General features: G+C 44.9%; 1 protein-coding gene across 9 annotated transcripts in view; it reads left to right on the forward strand.

Annotated features, from left to right (window-relative positions):
- Hydin (Hydin, axonemal central pair apparatus protein) overlaps positions 1–17,377 on the forward strand; it is a 346,279-nt gene that overhangs the window by 56,389 nt on the left and 272,513 nt on the right. For all 9 annotated transcript variants that reach the window (XM_039098232.2, XM_039098235.2, XM_039098234.2 and 6 more), the window contains exons 6-7: positions 1,706–1,905; positions 9,479–9,603. In XM_039098232.2, coding sequence (XP_038954160.1) covers positions 1,706–1,905; positions 9,479–9,603 — 325 coding nt within the window. The remainder of the gene's footprint in view (positions 1–1,705; positions 1,906–9,478; positions 9,604–17,377) is intronic.

Below are 17,377 nucleotides of genomic sequence, written 5' to 3' on the forward strand. Positions count from 1 at the left end.
TCAAATGCCCGAGACTATGGGAGACATTTCTCACTCAAACCACTAGAGCTTTTGATGATGTTATATTTCCTCAAAGCGCCCACCGTGCTCTGAGCTCACCTTGTCCTACTCCTAGGGCCATGTTTAGTACAGCCGCCATCGTCACATCCACAACACGAGTTAAGCACATACTGGCTTCTCTGAGTGCTTCTCGCCCATCACCATATTTAATATGTGAGATTAATCGTGACGGGCCATATTTATTGAGACCTCCCTCCCCGCCAGATGCTAGCCTAAGTGAGCTCTTTAGTTCACAGCTCAGATCAGCATCGTCTCTTGCTGGGGACGACTGTGGTGGCCCACTAGCTGGCCCATCTTTCTCTACTCAAGTCCCCACCCAATCCACCACCTACATAGTCGACAGAGATTTTCCGAAACTATAAAGTAGATTGGGTGGGGGGAGTCAGCGGTCCATAGTGTTAATGTTTTCAGTCATCCTCAGGTCGGGCCACTGGCCTAAAAGATGCCCTGTGGCCGGCCGGCCTGCCCCACCCCCTCTAGTTTTCTAACTCCTCCTGCCTTGTTTCTCTCTGGCCACAGGATCCAAGTCATGCTTCCCCAGAGGGCCATGCAGCCAGATTTCTCACTCTGGTCTTGGCTGACTTTCCTCCTCTTTGTAGAGCCCTTTCTTGCCCCCTTTCTCCGAGCACTACTTTGTTTGTTTGCTTGGTTGTTTTTCATTCAGAGCTCTCCAATGCTGTATTCCTGACTGTCCTTCATTCCACACATATTCGTCAAATGTTTGCTAAGTCCAGGCTGTGGGGTAGTCCTGAAGGCCTAGAGACAGCGAGATGGGAGAGCTAAGCTTAGATGGCACAGACAGTAAGGTCTCTGTGAGAGAATGGACCGCTGTACAGATCCTGACGGGGCCAAAGAAAAACACCCGGAGTAGCCAGAGGGAAGCTCAGGTGTGAACAAATAAACATCGTGTTTGGAGGCTCTGAGTGGGAATGAAGGTTTGTAGCTGCAGAAGTGACGTGACCATCAGGATGAAGGTGATGTGGCTGAGGAAAGGGCAGAGGCCTCATTGTGGAGTCCTGGAGAGCTCTGAAGCTCTCAGCCTGGCTAACTTTGGGAAAGGCACTATCTGAAGTGACTTATATTGTATCTGGATCTCTCTGTCCCTTAGATAGAAACAGGCTTTAAACAGGGAGGGTCCCATTAGCCCAGGAAAAACTGCAGTGCTAGAAGGAGGGTGGCAAGATGTGTTGCACTCAGAATATTTCTTTTTTGAAATTTATTTTATGTACACTAATGCTTTGCCGGCATGTATGTATATATGAAACAGTCAGACCCCCTAGAACAGGAGTTACAGATAGTTGTAAGCTGCTATGTGGGGCTGGGAATTGAACCCAGGTCCACTGGAAGAGCAGCCAATGCCTTAACTGCTGAGCCATCTCCCAAGCCCCCAGAATATTTCTTGAAGGCAGTCTGAGCTCTCTCACGTTGTCTGGGATCCACTGCCTGGAGCTAGTTTGTTTTGACCCTGGGTGGGAGGGATGTCTAGACTCTCATCCTGCAGCAGGCCAGAGCAGACTTGCTCACATAAGAGTGGAGGTGTCTCAAGACATGCCTGTCCTGAGATGTTTGTAGAGAAACACAGTGCACTGGTTTGCACAATGCCTGCCATAACCCCTATTTCTCCTTCTATGGTGATCCCTGACAGGATTATGCCCACATGCTGACCTGTATCACCGAAAGAGAGAAGTTCATTGTGCCCGTCAAAGCTAGAGGGGCTCGAGCCATCCTGGACTTTCCCGATGAGCTGAATTTTTCCACTTGCCCTGTGAAATACAGCACCCAGAAGGTTCTGCTGGTCCGCAACATTGGCAACAAAGACTCCATGTTCCACCTCAAAACTCGAAGGTACGCATTCCTGCAGTTCCTGTCTTTGATTGATTATAGCTAACTCTGGCTGGCACAAGTTATTTGCTTGAATAGCACCGGATTGGGGGAGGGGTTGTTGCTTGTTACAGCTCCAGCTGATAAGGCTGCCTCTTCATCCAGAACATTCCAGGCTTACTATCCGTTTCTTAACCAAATTTTACCTTCTTTAATACAGAGAATAACCCTTGGGAATTTGTAAGGGTTAGTTTTTGACATAGGCTTTTTGACCAGGATGTCTTTGGCTGGGTTAGTTTGTTATTGATGATGCATCAGATTATCAAACACTCAGTGACTTCAAGCAATATAAGTTGATAGTCCTCGCTGCCTTAGGTGTCAGCAGGCCCTTAGCCTGGAGGCCTGTGAGGAGAACAGACCCCTTAGCTCTTCATGTTCTATGGGGTTATCCATATTCCTTGACTTGTGATCCTCAATTTTTTCATAGGAGAGGTGGGGGGGGGTGGTAGGGAAAAGCTAGAGGAGCCACCTCAAAAAGCAGCCTTCATCCCTGGACCAAATCCCTGGGTAGTCTTCCTAAGGAGTCTCAGACCCATATTCCTAAAGAGTCCTCTACCAACCCCCCAAGCAAAGGCAAGGTCTGACTTTGAACGTTTTTCAGGGGTTGCAGGAAGTTTCACATTTTGTGATTTAGTTCCGCATAGCATTTATTGCAAAGGAGCATGTAAGAGCCAAGTATCCGCCAAGTCACCAAACAGACTGCTCTTAACTCTCCAGCCCAGAGAGAGAGCTCCAGGGAGGCGTGGCCTCATTCAGCCTTAAAGGTACAAGCCCATGCTCTAACAGTACTCAGTACCTGTGACTCTGGATCATTACATGATGAGAAGGGACTGAGTTTATAGATGCCAATTACACTGCTAAATAGCTGGCCTATTTGACCTGGGACAGATGAGGCCATCCTGGAGGTACAAGAAGACAAATCTCTGTGTGTTTGATGCCTGTCATGTCCAAATGGTGAGTTCCAGGACAGCCAGGGCTATGGAGAGAGACCCTGTCTCAAAACAGACAGACAGACAGACAGACAGACAGAAGTGCGGCAGATCAATATAAGCTCACTGGGTGGGCCCAATATAAACACCAGAATTCTAGGGAAATAGAACAGAGGCCAGAGGTATGCATGTGAAGAGAACTGCCTGCTACTAATGGCCTTTGACGATGGGAGAGCTTATGTGAGAGGGGTTGTAGCAAGGACACCAGGGTAATAAGTAATGGAGTTGGGTTTTAATTTGACATTTTATTGCATTTCTACAGTGTTCTGAACCCTGTAGAATAATATAAAGCGAGACTGTCTTTGCTCTCAGCAAACCTGGTAATCTGCTTTCAATCCCTGAAACCTATATGTGAACGTGGTTAAAGAAAATCCAGTCCACACAGTTGTCCTCCAGGCTCCACACGAATACCATGACATGCATGCACACATGTATGCACTAGTAATAACGAACAAGCATAAAAATAAATACTTTAAAGAGTAAAAAGAACCATTTGTTATGGGCATCCGAATGGTCGGTAAGGGGTTGGAGAGAGGGCTGCTCTTGCAGAGGACCCAGGTTCGGTTCCCAGTGCCCACTTTGGGTGGATCACCTCCACTACAGATCCAGGGAATCTTCTGATCTCTGTGGACACTGTACTTAAGTACATACTATCCCTCCCTCAACATACATAGTCACACAATTTAAAGTAAGTCTGCAATGGTGGTCATCCGTGGGGTCTTAACAAGGACAATGACCCAGAGAGAAGGCAGAAGATCAAGCTGAGGCAGGAGATCAAGTGTTTTTCTATGACTTATGATTTGTGAGTGCATTTTTAAAAGAAGGACTTTCTCTGCAGAATCCGTTTCCTGCTAGAAGGATACACGTCTCCAGAGGAATCAGTGTTTATTTCCACAGGCTCACATCTACCTCTTACCCCACTGGGAAGGGATTTATCACCTGCTCTGGCCTCTGTGGGCTCCTGCACACTCGCAGTGCATCTGAACTACTGCAGGCATACATATAAATAAAAATATTAAAGCAGTATATCGATGCTTGTATACATAAGAGAAGTGATCCAATATGGAGAGACTAACACAGGCAGAATATCTTCCTGGATCTGTTTGCTGAGTCTTACATTTTGCACCGGTCAGTTTCTTACATCTTAGATATCTGTAAATTCAAAGCCCAAAGCCCAAAACCCAAACCAAAATAAAACAACACAAACCCACGGTCAGCAGTGTAAGGTTGCTGAAACAGATCTCGAACGCGCCTTTTCATTCAACCACGTAGCTTGAACAAATCACCATATTTTCTTAACATAGCAATTCTGGGTTAATAACAAAGAGTAAATTCAGGGACCAATGGGGAGTCACAGGCATTAGAGGTCCTGGTCCGACATCCCCACATTACAGCTGAAGGTGTGAGGAAGGACTGACCTATCACATTCTCTCAGGAGGTTAACACTGAGGCTCTGTTAGCACACGTAGGCTGGTTCAGAGCTTTTTGTGGTTCTCCTGTGTGGCTTTCTTGGCTGTGCGAGCGAGCCATGGTGTTCCTAACCTCCTGCATTGTTGTATTCAACTGTGTCTGACCATGGGTCACCAGAAGGAGACCAGAGGACTGGGGACTGGGGTGTTCCTGGTCCCTCTCCATCTTTTACTGAACCCTATCTGTCTGCCATCAGACTGGCCTGCCATCAGACTGGCCTGCCATCAGACTGGCCTGCCATGGTTTCAATGTCTCCTGACCCCCAGGGTCTGGTAACACTGATCTCTCCTTCCCTTTGCTTCCTTCCGGCCTCAGGATGGGAATGTCTAGCTGCTACTCGCCATCCCTGGATATGCTAAGCTGGGTTTCTCATTTTGCCCATCTTTTATGCGGCCACGTCTCTCAAATCCCCACTTTGCAAAGTCTGCTGTTCTCCTCTTTACATTCTTGTGAAACGGGTGGTTTCCAGCCGCATTGCCAGTGCAGTGGACTGCCCCAAATCCTTCTAGCCACTCTTCCAGCAATCCCTTTTCTGAATTAGCTACACTCAGCTTCTGCTGTTTGCAACTGAGACTCCTCTCAACTGCAGCGAGCAGGGATGTGGTTGGATGTGTAACTTGTTAGATCTGTGGATCGGAATCTCTGCAGAGATCCCCAGTGTCTTTTCTGAAAAATCACTCAGGTGGTTCTGCCTCCCGGACCAAATACTCCGGTCAACGCAATTCTTCATAAAGACAGCAGAGGTAGAGGGGGTGACAGTGGAGGACTTTCACATCCAAAGCCTCATCTCATCCACACTTTTAGGTTCTAGATGCAATGAGAAACAGTAGCTCGTGGAAAATTCTGCTAGAAACAAATCTTGGTTTTGTCCCTATTCAAACGGTGATCTAACTCATTTCTAAGATGATTAGGTTTGTAAGAAGAAAACTTCCCTCACGCGTCTGTGAGCTTCTCAGATGCAAGCATTGTATCTGGATGTTCCGTCTGCATTAGCTCGGCATCTAGCAAATGTCTAGAATAAATGAGCGCTCAATAAATGTTTATAGGACGCCAACCCAGCAATAGATCACACAGGCAAGGCTGCAATTGTCAACCTCCACAATAAGTTAAACTAAAAATACATGTTCCAAAGACTATAAAATGGGTGTAATGGTTTCTCCAGTAATACAAGGAGCCGCACTGTGCTATAAAATATCCAGAGAACATAAACAATTACCATTCAGCTTTATTATGAATTTGACCTAGAACTCTAGCAGGTCACACAATAACTTTGGCTATTAAAGTGGGATTAATACAGGGAAGCGGATGGGAGAGGGTAGAGAAGCAACTCAAAGATCTAAAAGCTCAAGTTAGAAGGGAAATACGGCTCGGCCCTGGGGAGAAAAGGGTGCTGATACGATCTTCGTCATTTAATATTCCAAGGCCAGCCTCACGGTCTTTCAGAAGACCAAGTTCCTTCCATAATTAAGAATTTGATATTAATGAGGCTGTCACATCAAAACCAAACAGTTTAATAGACAAAGCCCGCCTTGGACCCCGGAGGATTGCCACTTTTCACTTCTTTGTAAGTGGGTTTCCTGACACTTGATAGTTTGCAGGATCTCAGCTTGGAGGCTCCTAGTAAAATGAAGTGCAAAATCAAATTACAGGCTGTGATTAAGCACCAGCACCTAGCACACACTATCCAATTAGCATCTGATTTATCAGGAGAGCTTGGGGAGCTCCAGGAGACGAAGGTGATCCCAGGTGACTTTTCTCATTGCTGGAGAAGTTTAGGGTAATCTAAAACCAACAATTAGCAGGCAGGGAAAGCATCCCTTACCACTTTATAGAATTTGGAACTCCTGCAGATCCTAAAGACCCGACCCTGGTGTCACCTTCTCTAGAGACAATTAGCTGAGGTTCCGTGATAAGATAACGTCCAATCCATTTCAAAATGTTCTCTGGCTACCACGGGGTATTTGAGAGGAAAATGGAGAGACAGTGATGGGAAACATCACTGTCATGTTATTCTCAGAGCCAGGAAACCGGGAGCAAAGAAGGGAGCAAAGGATCTCAGGGTTGAAGACTCCTCATCTTCCACAAAGGGAGGTCTCCTTGGTTACTGAATGTTTACTCCGTTTCTATTCCAAGACATTATAAAAAATTAACGAAAGATGGTAAATGTTCCGTTGGCCTCTGTGATTGGACTGTAGGCTCCTGGTGCAGCTCAGTGGTAGGGTGTCAGTCTAGCATGTGCAAGCCCTGGGTTTGACCTCCACAAGATTTTATTGTAATTCTATCCAACCACCTCTTCCGTGTGGTCCTGTGGTTAGAGGGTGGTGCGGGTAGCAGGGACCCAAATGTCAGAGTGCACACAGGACTCCCACAGGCAGAAGAGGCCTGCGGAGGGCAGAAAGTACACAGGCTGGAGGCAAATCTTGCTCCCACTTCTATTTCTGCCTTAGTTGGACAACTTTAGGCAAATTACTGACCCTTAGGGGGCACCTCTTTTGATCTAGTTTAAAAGTCAAATGTGTTACTACTTACCCAAGGTATTTTGAATGATTTAGAAGTGTATTGTGTATAGAACAGCCCCACCAGAGTGTGAGCCCCCTCCCCACTCCAGGTCCTTCCTCTGGGTCCTTCCCGCTTCTTCTCGCAGTTTGCCTTGTACCAGAATTCACTTTCACGGCTCCTCCTCTCAGTAGCTAAGAACCTTCAGAGGTGAGGGGGACACTGGGATTTTAAGGAGCACCATTCTCTGTGCAGACCCAGTCAGGTGCTCCACGCATGTACCATTCTCTGCAAGCGGTGACTTTTAATCGAAGCTGTGATCAGTGATAGCAAAAGGAGCATCTGATGAGGGAGGCGGTGCATTTTCTGAGCAGATCCTGGAAATCCCAGGTTGTGTATGCAGGAGACACAGTCTGCTTGGACAGAGCAGGAGCTGTGCTTAGAGGACCCTGTGGGTAAAGAGAGAGATGCCTCCCCACCTACCCTACCCCAGCTGACCGGGAGTGTGACAAAGCACACAGGGGGCTAGACACGTGTGGACGTGGGTAATCGGGATGCAGAACCTGGGTGGGAACAGATGGCATGTGACCCTGAATGCTGAGGGTTTGAACTGTCGGATAGAGCACAAGGCCCAGTGATGGTGTCAGAGTGGGAGACTCATGAGTCGTGTTGCACGTTTCTGAGTTACGATCTCCCCAGAGCTGAATGAAGGAGAAAGGGCAGGAATAGAAGCTGGGTGCTTCATTAGTTTCCTTCTCTGGCATCCCTGGAACACCCTGCGGGAAGATAAAGTAACAATAACAGTAAAAACTTGCATCATACAATACCCCTATGTGCCAGACATTACTATCCCAAAAACTTTACCTCTATTGACCCCTTCACTGTACAGATATAACCTTATGAGACTGGCGCTGCCTTGACCCATTTCCTAGATGAAAAAAAAACTGACTTTTAAATGATTTGTCCAAGATCATGGCCCAGGCAGATTTCAAGGTCATTTAACCATCGCCAGAGGTTAGTTTAGAAGCAAACAACTCCAGGGCACCCAACACTGGTGCCAAGAGTCCCCTGGAGAGTTGGTATCACGAGTACCCGAATAGGAGAGAGAGAGGAAGAAAGAAAATGTGAACAGGTATTTTCACCAGAGGTCACAGAGGTCCTAGTAAATAATCTGGGGTACCTAACGTGACCTTTGTATCTGTTCTGTAACCCCGTGACTGAAAGCTTGGGTCCTCTGGACCTGGGTTCATTATCTACTGGCAGATTTAAGGGATGATGATTCTAAATGCTGTTACAGTAGATGTAAGTCCCGAGAAACAGTTCTGCCTGCCAGCCTCACTGCCAAACCCATTACTTTGAAAAACTAGCAATTTAAAGATGTGCAGTAGACCATGAAAATAATGGTCTGGGTTTCCTGTTTAGAAGCAAGAGCTCCATGAGCTGTTCGAGGGGCTTCATGATCAGGTCCAGCTTGTAGTTCTCTTCCAGGACCACCAAGCAGAACATCTCCCACTGCTCAGATGTACCCTGTGTCTCAGGTTGCAGAGACCTAATATCCGCATCCCCCTTCCCTGCACTATGCATGCCGAGGAAGCTGACCTCTATGGTGTAGCTTAAGAGTCCTTCGGGCTACTAGTTTGGCCTCAGGTCCATCATGGCAGAGACGGTAGGGAGGAGCAAGACACTCCCAGCATGACGGACTCTTTGTGGCCTTTTCCTTCCCTCTGTGCCACCCATGGGCTAGGTACCACCTGCATTTAGGACTTTTACCCTTAGTTAATCCTCTGCAGAAGTGCCCTCACAGACTTCGCTACAAGTGCACCCCAGTAATCTAGGGATTTAAATCAGTCAACTCGACAGTGAGATTAACCAAGATGGCATTGTTTGTTTCACTGTGCCTCTTGGCTTCCTAGGCTGCCTGCCTCCTTTTGCTCACCAGGCAGCCTTCTCCTGGGATTCCCATGCAGGCTTCTTACTACCCCAACCCCTTTCTCATGGCTTCTTGGGCCTATGGATGGTAGCAACTGTTAGGAACCGTTAAAGACTTTTAAACATGTTAAGGTCCCTACACCTCTCCCATTTCTTTAAAATAGAACCTTGTTAAGTTTTCCCGGTAAGAATATGCCTCTACTCTGCTTTTGGGACCCTCACACAGTTTTCCACTCTTAAAACGCTGCTCTCTCCTCTGAGCTCTTACTACGCCTGACTTTCAGCCCCTGGAGGTAGTATTCTTTTGCAAAGGACGGTACTTGTGTACTGATTTCCGTCTACCCATTACTGCAATCCCAGAGTCCTGAGGGAAGGCCCGACCATCTTATTCCCAGCAGGAACATCCCCCCAATAAAATAAAGATCCAAAAGACAAGAATACAAACAGGAACGTGTTTAGTCTCTCCCCTCACTGGTCTATTACTGTTATTTTAACATTAAAAACACTTCTTTCACATCAGCAGGGGGGGAAAAAATCACACTGCAGTCCCAGACCAGGAAGGTAGCTGTGAGCTGTATGACGATGTAGAACTCATGTCTCTTCTCCTTGGTGGTCAGAAACATGCTCTGATAGCGTCTCTGTGTGCTTTGCAGCCCTTACTCAGTAGAGCCAACGGGCGGGATTCTTAACGTGGGGGAATCCATGCAACTGGAAGTGAACTTTGAGCCGCAGACTGTGGGCAATCACAGTGGAAAACTCATCGTGATTTACGACACAGGTACGTGCCTTTTCCCCATTTAACTTCAGTTCTACATAGTAAGAAGGGGCAAGCGGGAAAATGAGGAAGCTAAGATCCTTTCTGGTGGCGTGAGTTTAATTGAGATCTGAAAAGTGGAGAGCCCACCGATGAATGTGCCAAGTCTCGTAGAATTCCCATCAAATTGGCTGCCCCACACTGAAAGCCTGAGGAATTCAGGACTCAGGAGGAAACCTACACCCAGAACTCACAATGGTGGGTGGAGGTTACGTATGTGTGTTTGAAAACTTGAAGAGGTTGTCCCCCCAACCTCTGTGTGCCTTCCGTTTGACATGTAGCTGCATTTGTCTGTTTTTAAAATGCATGTGAATCCCAGTTCAAAATAATCTTGTATGTACCCAGTTGTCCATTTAAAATCCAGTGGTCTTAATCCTCACAACGAGCAAGCGTTGTCCTTAATTAGCATCTCATATAAATCTTGGACTGTATCTGTTGCCGCTAACGTGTTCTTAATGACCGCATCCCATAATCTATCCTAGGAATTACATTGGGTTTTTGCTGGTTTTTTTCTTGCTAATGTTTCACTTACAGCCATGTAAAGTGCTGTGTTTTGAAATATGCAGATGGCACTATAGAGTAAAAATAGAGGCACACAGCCAGAATAGAGCTAGCCATGACATCTAGGTCACAGGTCAGAGTTGCTGGCTTTGTACCTTTCTGTCAGAGCAAGACAATTCAAGCCCTACCCATGGTTAAATGGTCCTGGCTCCATGTTGGCCAACCTAGCATCCTCGCACAGCCAGTGTGGCATGGCGAAATGTCTTCCCTGTTCCCATCAGCTGCAATTCACTGGCTGCCAGCTAGAGACCCAGCCTAAACAAAAGAAGAACCTTTTGCCCCACATAAGTAAAGGCACTTGTCATAGCACAGAAGGACATGGCTTTCCAAAGTATCTGAACCATTTTACATGGAGTCCACTCAAAGGCTGAGTGTCACAGCTGCCTCCCGTTCTCCGCACTGACCGCCACTGTGCTCGCCTTCAATGCACTGGACCTGTAGACCGAGCTGAAAGAACGGCTTCAGTTTTCATCTCTCTAGTTTATGACGTAAGGCATCTTTTCACGGATAACTGGCCACTCCTGTATTGTTTGATTGTTTAAATCTTTTGCTTGTTTAGCTTTTAATATACATTTGTAACCTAAGTAAACACTCTAAAGGCAAGTTATTCATCAGGAAGATGTAAAGTCCTTTTCTCCTGGTGTACAGCATGCCTCTTCATTTCTTCAATGACAGTTTGTTTGTTTGTTTGTTTGTTTATTTATTTATTTATTTATTTATTTATTTATTATAGTACACTGTAGCTGTCTTCAGACACACCAGAAGAGGCCATCAGATCCCCATTACAGATGGTTGTGAGCCACCATGTGGTTGCTGGGAATTGAACTCAGGACCTCTGGAAGAGGAGTCAGTGTTCTTAACCACTGAGCCATCTCTCCAGCCCTCAATGACAGTTCTTAATGAGTAATGATTTTTAATCTGAATAAAATCTGTTACCATTTTGTTTTTTTTTAAGATAAATTTTTGTTTTCTCCTTGTTAAGAAGTCAGCCTTTGTTATTCTGTGATCATAAAAATATTCCATGTTTATATCTATAAGCAATATAGTTTTAGCTTCTATGCATAGGCTAAAGATCCAACTTTGACTTAATTTCATGTGAGAGGCCAGGCATCACTTTCTTATGAACACTATCAGCTTCCCCCACTCTCATTACTGTGTTCTTGATCACTGTTTACTCTGTGAGATTAAAACAATTTCCTTCACTCCCTGGGTTTCTAGGACTTCCAGTCTTGGGTGGATATCAAATACCTTTATTGAAATTTCCAAAGATTATCTAGTATTTATCCTTCTATCATGAAGATTGATTGAAAATTCTCCTTTCTGGTATTAATACAAGTGTTCAACTCTGATAAATCACTGAGATAGATTTGCTAATATTTTGTTTGAGAGGTTGGTGTTTGCTCTGGCTGGTTTTGTGTGTCAACTTGACACAAGTTAGAGTCATCACAGAGAAAGGACCCTCAGTTGAGGAAATGCCTCCATGAGATCCAGCTAAGGCAGGCATTTTTTCAATTAGTGATCTAGGGGGAAGGGCCCAGCCCATTGTGGGTGGTGCCATCTCTGGGCTGGTGGTCCTGGATTCTATAGAAAAGCAGGTTGAGGAAGCCGTGAGGAAACCATCCAGTAAGCAGCACCCTTCCCTGGTCTCTGCCTCAGCTCCTGCCTCCAGGTTCCTGTTCTTTTGAGTTCCTGTCCTGACTTCCTTCTGTGATGAACAGCAATGTGGAAGTGTAAGCCAAATAAACCCTCCTCCCCACCTTGTATTTTGGTCATGGTGTTTCACCAAAGCACTAGAAACCCGGGTAAGGCAGTATGCAAATTTGTGAGAAAAAAAACCCCTATACTCTAATTTTCTTTTTATGTAATAGCTAACTCCGGTTTTGGTCTGATAAAACAAATTGGTCTTTAAAAAAAAAAACGTATTTTGAGAGAACAGGAATTATCTTCTTTTATTCTTTGGAGAGCCCTTTTTAAAAACTTATGTTGTTACTTCCTTAAGTGGCTAAGCAGGTCTTTGCCCAAACCAAGTTTTTCTCCCTCAGAAGAGGTGCAGATTCTTAAATCCTGGCTCGTATTTCTTAAACCAATTTTAAGGACATTTTGTCACAATTTGAGATCTCAAGTTCCAAGCTCAGGGTTGTTCAGAGCACACACTCACAGTCTTTGCGATGCTGGTAAACCCACTGGTTCCTGTTTCCTCCCTCCCTATGGGGTCTAGAGCTGTGGCTTTATCAATTGTATCCACTTACACTTTTCGTTAATTTTCTTATTCTTCACATTTTCAAGCCCCACTTGTTTTTCTTCTCTATTATCTCCCCAGGCTTTACTTCTTGTGGTTGTTCTCAGTCTTAGGCGAAATGTTTACAACACTAACTTTTAGCATGTATCCCTTCAACGCCTTATAATATGTACATTTAAGACAAAATTCTTCTATCTAAAGCTGACTTTATCTCCAATGAATATATTTTAGTGGGCTTCATTTTCCTTAAAAGTTAAGGATTTAAAAATCTGCTGATTTTATTTTTCCTTAGACCTAAAAATTATTCAGCAAAACAATGAATAATAGTCAAACTCTTGGGGATTTTATAGCTAGGATTTTTTTGTTTGTTTGCTTGTATTTTTGTATTTTTGTTGTTGTTGTTTATCTGACTTTGATTTCTTCTTCAATTCTACCAGTGACAGAAAATAAATTCAATATGGTTTTAGTCCTGGAAATCAACTGAGGCTAACATTATGGCCCAGAATATGTTGGAGCTTGGTAAATGTTTCCTGTATTTGGAGATGGTTACACGTCTCATAAATGGCAATTAGGTCAAGCCTACTAATAAGCCTATAGCTGTACTAACTAATAAGCCTATAGCTCTACTAACTCTTTATCTCTTTTGAACAGATGGTGAAAGTTATTAAAATTCACAAGTGTAATAATGGATTCAGCATCTCAACTCTTGTGCTACCAATTTTCACGCTGGCATTTTAAAACCATAATACTTGCCAGGTACACATGTAGTATTAATGTGACTTCCATTTTATCATTATGAGATAACTTATTGTTAGTGAGAGTTCTGACATTACCATCTACTTGGCCTGACATTTGTGCAGCAGAAAAGCTTCCTGTTGATTAACGTGGATAGGCACTGCTCGTCCTAATCCTTCTGCTTTCAACTTTCCCATGTCTCCTCATTTAAAATTTGACATTTAGAGGAATCAATCCCCAGGTGGATATTTTTTAATTGACTCTGAAAAATCATCCTTTTATTGTCATTATTTTAAATTATTATTAAAATTTTCCATTTGGCCCTTTTATGCTGAGTGAGATTCCCGACACCTGACATGTTTGGATTGAAGTTGCTGACTACCATTATTATTATGAGCACTGTGGGAAAAATGATTAATTGAATTTTAATCACAACCTTCCTATTATTAGCTATTGGTGTCGATAGTTAGAGACATTTAGAAACAAGTGCTATGTACTCAATCAAAGCTGTATTTTTCCCATCTTGATATCCACAAGTTTGTACAATATCATTTTTGGTTTTGTCAGCCCATAAAACTAATGTATCAGGGAAATAAAAGGTGCCCTAAGAATTACCTTTTGGTCATGACACACAATGAGTTTGAAAGGGAATAGCATGGGCCTTTGTCCTCACAAAATTAATAGTTTTTTTAAAAACTTTTAAAATAACAGTCAGTCCGTTTTAACTCATGCATGTAATATTTTAATGTATTTAAATATATTTAACATAAAATGCTCTAATTTTGAAGTAATTTATGAGTAAATGAGTCTTAATGTGTTGCAGTATGATTTAGAATAGTTTTGTTAGATTTTGAGATTACTCATTTTATATATTCACATGATAGAGTCAAAGCTTGAAAAAAGCCATCACAATCTGATCACAATTCAGTCTAGTCACAGTCTAATCCAGCCACGATCCACTCCAGTCACAATCTGACCCAGGCACAATTCAATTCAGTCACAATCTGATCCAGTCACAATCCAGTCACAATCCAGTCACAATCCAATCCAGTCACAATCTGACCCAGGCACATTTTAATCTCGTCTTAATCTAATCCAGTCACAATGAAAGCCAGTCACAGGCAACCTAGTCCAGATTTTAAGAGGGAAAACTGAAGCCCTGTGAAATTGAGCGGCTCCCTTAAGGCCACATATCTCATCCAACATTCAACTAGAACTCAGATGTAGACTCTGAGCCCTGAGAACTGTCCTTTACCACCACCACCACCACCACCACCACCACCCTCCCCCGCTGTCTCCTTGTATTAATATACAACCATTCTCCTCTTTCTTTGCTGGCTTTGAAATGCAAGTCATTCTCACAGAGGGCCTGGATTCCAGTTTCCTTTCTTAGAAGTCTTTGAAGTGATGCCGATGCTTAGCCTGCTACTCCTGTGCTGAAGGGAAGGTAGTTTAAACTGCAGTGAATATCTTGTGCATTGAAGCTTAGCCAGTCTTAGGAATGTTCGCGTCTGTGTCCTGAGGCGCTCCTGCCATCTGTGGTAAATGACCGATCTTCTGAAGACTGAAAGACAGCATTGGTTGCATAAAGTGAGCTGCTGATAAGAACGTGCTTTCGTCTGTGTGGTAGGTTATCGGTGTGCAGACCCTCACATTAGTGGAAAGCAGTAATGACCGCCTAGCACGGGCCTCATGGAGCCCTTCCAGGCAGCCGTGCTCACTGACTTCCCATGTCACTGCCTAATCACGAGACTGAGACCTCTGCAGGTGCTTCAACTGTGGATTGATTTCAGGAAGGACATTTAATATGGGCTGTGGATGAATGTCCTTTCTTTATGCTTCCTCAAACAATGTTCTAGAAGAAAGATCCCTGAATTCTCCTCAGCGGGAAGGGCTCAGTCATATTTCCAACAGTTGTGTTTGTCCCATCAGCTGCGTCCTTCCCCTGGACTTGTTCTTGATAAACCATGGCTTCCAGTTCTGTGCGTTCTATGACAGGGGTTTGAGCCAGTGCCCTGGTACTTAAGGGGGTCAGATATAGTGCTTGGCAAACGTCTAGTATTTGCTCATCCCCATTTGCTTGAGCCAGAATTCTCTCCTCCTCCCTTCCCCCTCTTTGTCCTTGGAGTGGTAATAATTGAGTTGGCCTAGGCAGCTGTTTTTTTTTTTTTTTTATCAGATATGATTAAGTTACCTTTAACTACACACTCATTCCCTCAGAAAAGATTCCACATAGAACTTCTCAAAGTTATACTGATAAGAGCAAAACAAAGCAAGTGGCTTGACCCTTGACGCGTGGGAGTTTCAAGACCAGGCTAGGCTTTATCTTAAGTTCTAAACCAGGAAGACTGAAAAAAGCAAGATAATGTTATTGCATGTCTGACACATGTGCAATAGTGTCACTGCATGTCTGACACATGTGCAATAGTGTCACTGCATGTCTGACAATTGTGCAATAGTGTCACTGCAGGTCCGACACATGTGCAATAGTGTCACTGCATGTCTGACACATGTGCAATAGTGTCGCTGCAGGTCTGACACGTGCAATAGTGTCACTGCATGTCTGACACACGTGCAATAGTGTCACTGCATGTCTGACACATGTGCAATAGTGTCACTGCATGTCTGACACATGTGCAATAGTGTCACTGCATGTCTGACACACTCTTATCTGCTGCAGCTGTCTACTACCTCTGGCTTTTCTGAAATGGTCCCTGAGCCTTTGGGGGAGGGGTGTGGTATAGATTCTCATTTAAACCTTGGCACTCCACTGTCTCGTATTCTCTGCGTGACCAGTTGTGGATCTCTGTGTTAATTCCCAACCCCAGTCAAGGAGCCGTTGACAATGATGGCTGCTGGGTGTCAGGGAAGAGATTCATTTTTTTCAGGAATGCAGCCTCTGAGAGCCTACCCATGATGCCCTACACACATGTATATACAGGCAGCACTAAGAAAACTCAGTGGGGTTTTTAAAATGAGACCATGAGGTTGGGAGGGAAAAGTGGTAGGAGAGGAACTTGGAGGAAGGGAATGGAGGGAGGATTTGATCAGAGCACATTATAAACGCATATGAGAGTCTCAGACTTAAGTCAAATAAAACTGAAGGGTGGAAGCAGCACCTGCCTCCTGCAGGACAGACAGACAGCTCAGTGGCTTAAGGCCTGAAACCTTCAGCTGAGTGTTGAGAAACTTTACGTAATCCGAGGGCTCCTGGAGATGAGTAGGGTAAAGGAGCATTAGAAAAGGCATTCTGCATGAGGTGGCCACTTCGGGCTCCACACCCCCCACTGTTGGGAGTCTCAGCTAGAGTCACCATCACAGACTCCCTGGACTCTCCCAGTGGAGGGATAAGGACGCCAAGCCATCCACAAGAACTTCCATCCAAAGTTTGCCCCGACTACAAGACGTGCAGGGACAAAGATGGGAGCAGAGTCCAAGGGCACAGCCAATGACTGGCCACCTCAAGACCCATCCCATGGGCAAGAGCCCATCCCAAACACTGTATCAATGATACTGTCACGCTTGCACACTGGAGCCTGGCACAACTGTACTCTGAGAGGCTCTCCCCAGCAGCTGACCAAAACAGATGCACAGACCCGCAGCTAAACATTAGACAGAGCTCAGGGAGTCTTGTGGAAGCATTCAGGGGAAGAATTGAGGGAGCTGGAGAAGACAGGGACTCCATAAGAAGACCAGCAGAATCAACTAACCTAGAGCCTTGGGGGCTCCCAGAGACTGAGCTACCAACCAAAGAGCATGCGTGGGCTGGACCTAGACCCCCTGCACATATGTAGCAGATGAGCAGCCTGGTCTTGATGTGGGTCCCTAACAACTAGAACGGGGGCTGTCCCTGACTCTGTTGCCTGCCTGTGGATCCTGTCCCCCTAACTGGGCTGCCTCGTCTGGCCTCAGTGGGAGAGGATGTGCCTAGTCCTGTAGTGACTTGCTATACTAAGGTGGGTTGGTACCCGGGGGGCATCCTCCTTCTCAGAAGAGAACAGAAGAGGGTGAGGAGCTGTGGGAGCGGGGGACTGGAGGAGAGCTGTGATCAGAATATAAAGTGAATAAATAAATACACGAGAAAAAGACATTAGTCAGTAGCCCATATTAAATGTCCTTCCTGAGATTAGTATTCCCAAAACAACTTCATTGTACATTAAAAAAAAGACATTTTTGCTGAACATTTGGTTACTTGGATGCGCC

Source organism: Rattus norvegicus, chromosome 19 (assembly GCF_036323735.1).
Source record: "Rattus norvegicus strain BN/NHsdMcwi chromosome 19, GRCr8, whole genome shotgun sequence".
In the NCBI taxonomy this organism is placed as follows: Eukaryota; Metazoa; Chordata; class Mammalia; order Rodentia; family Muridae; genus Rattus; species Rattus norvegicus.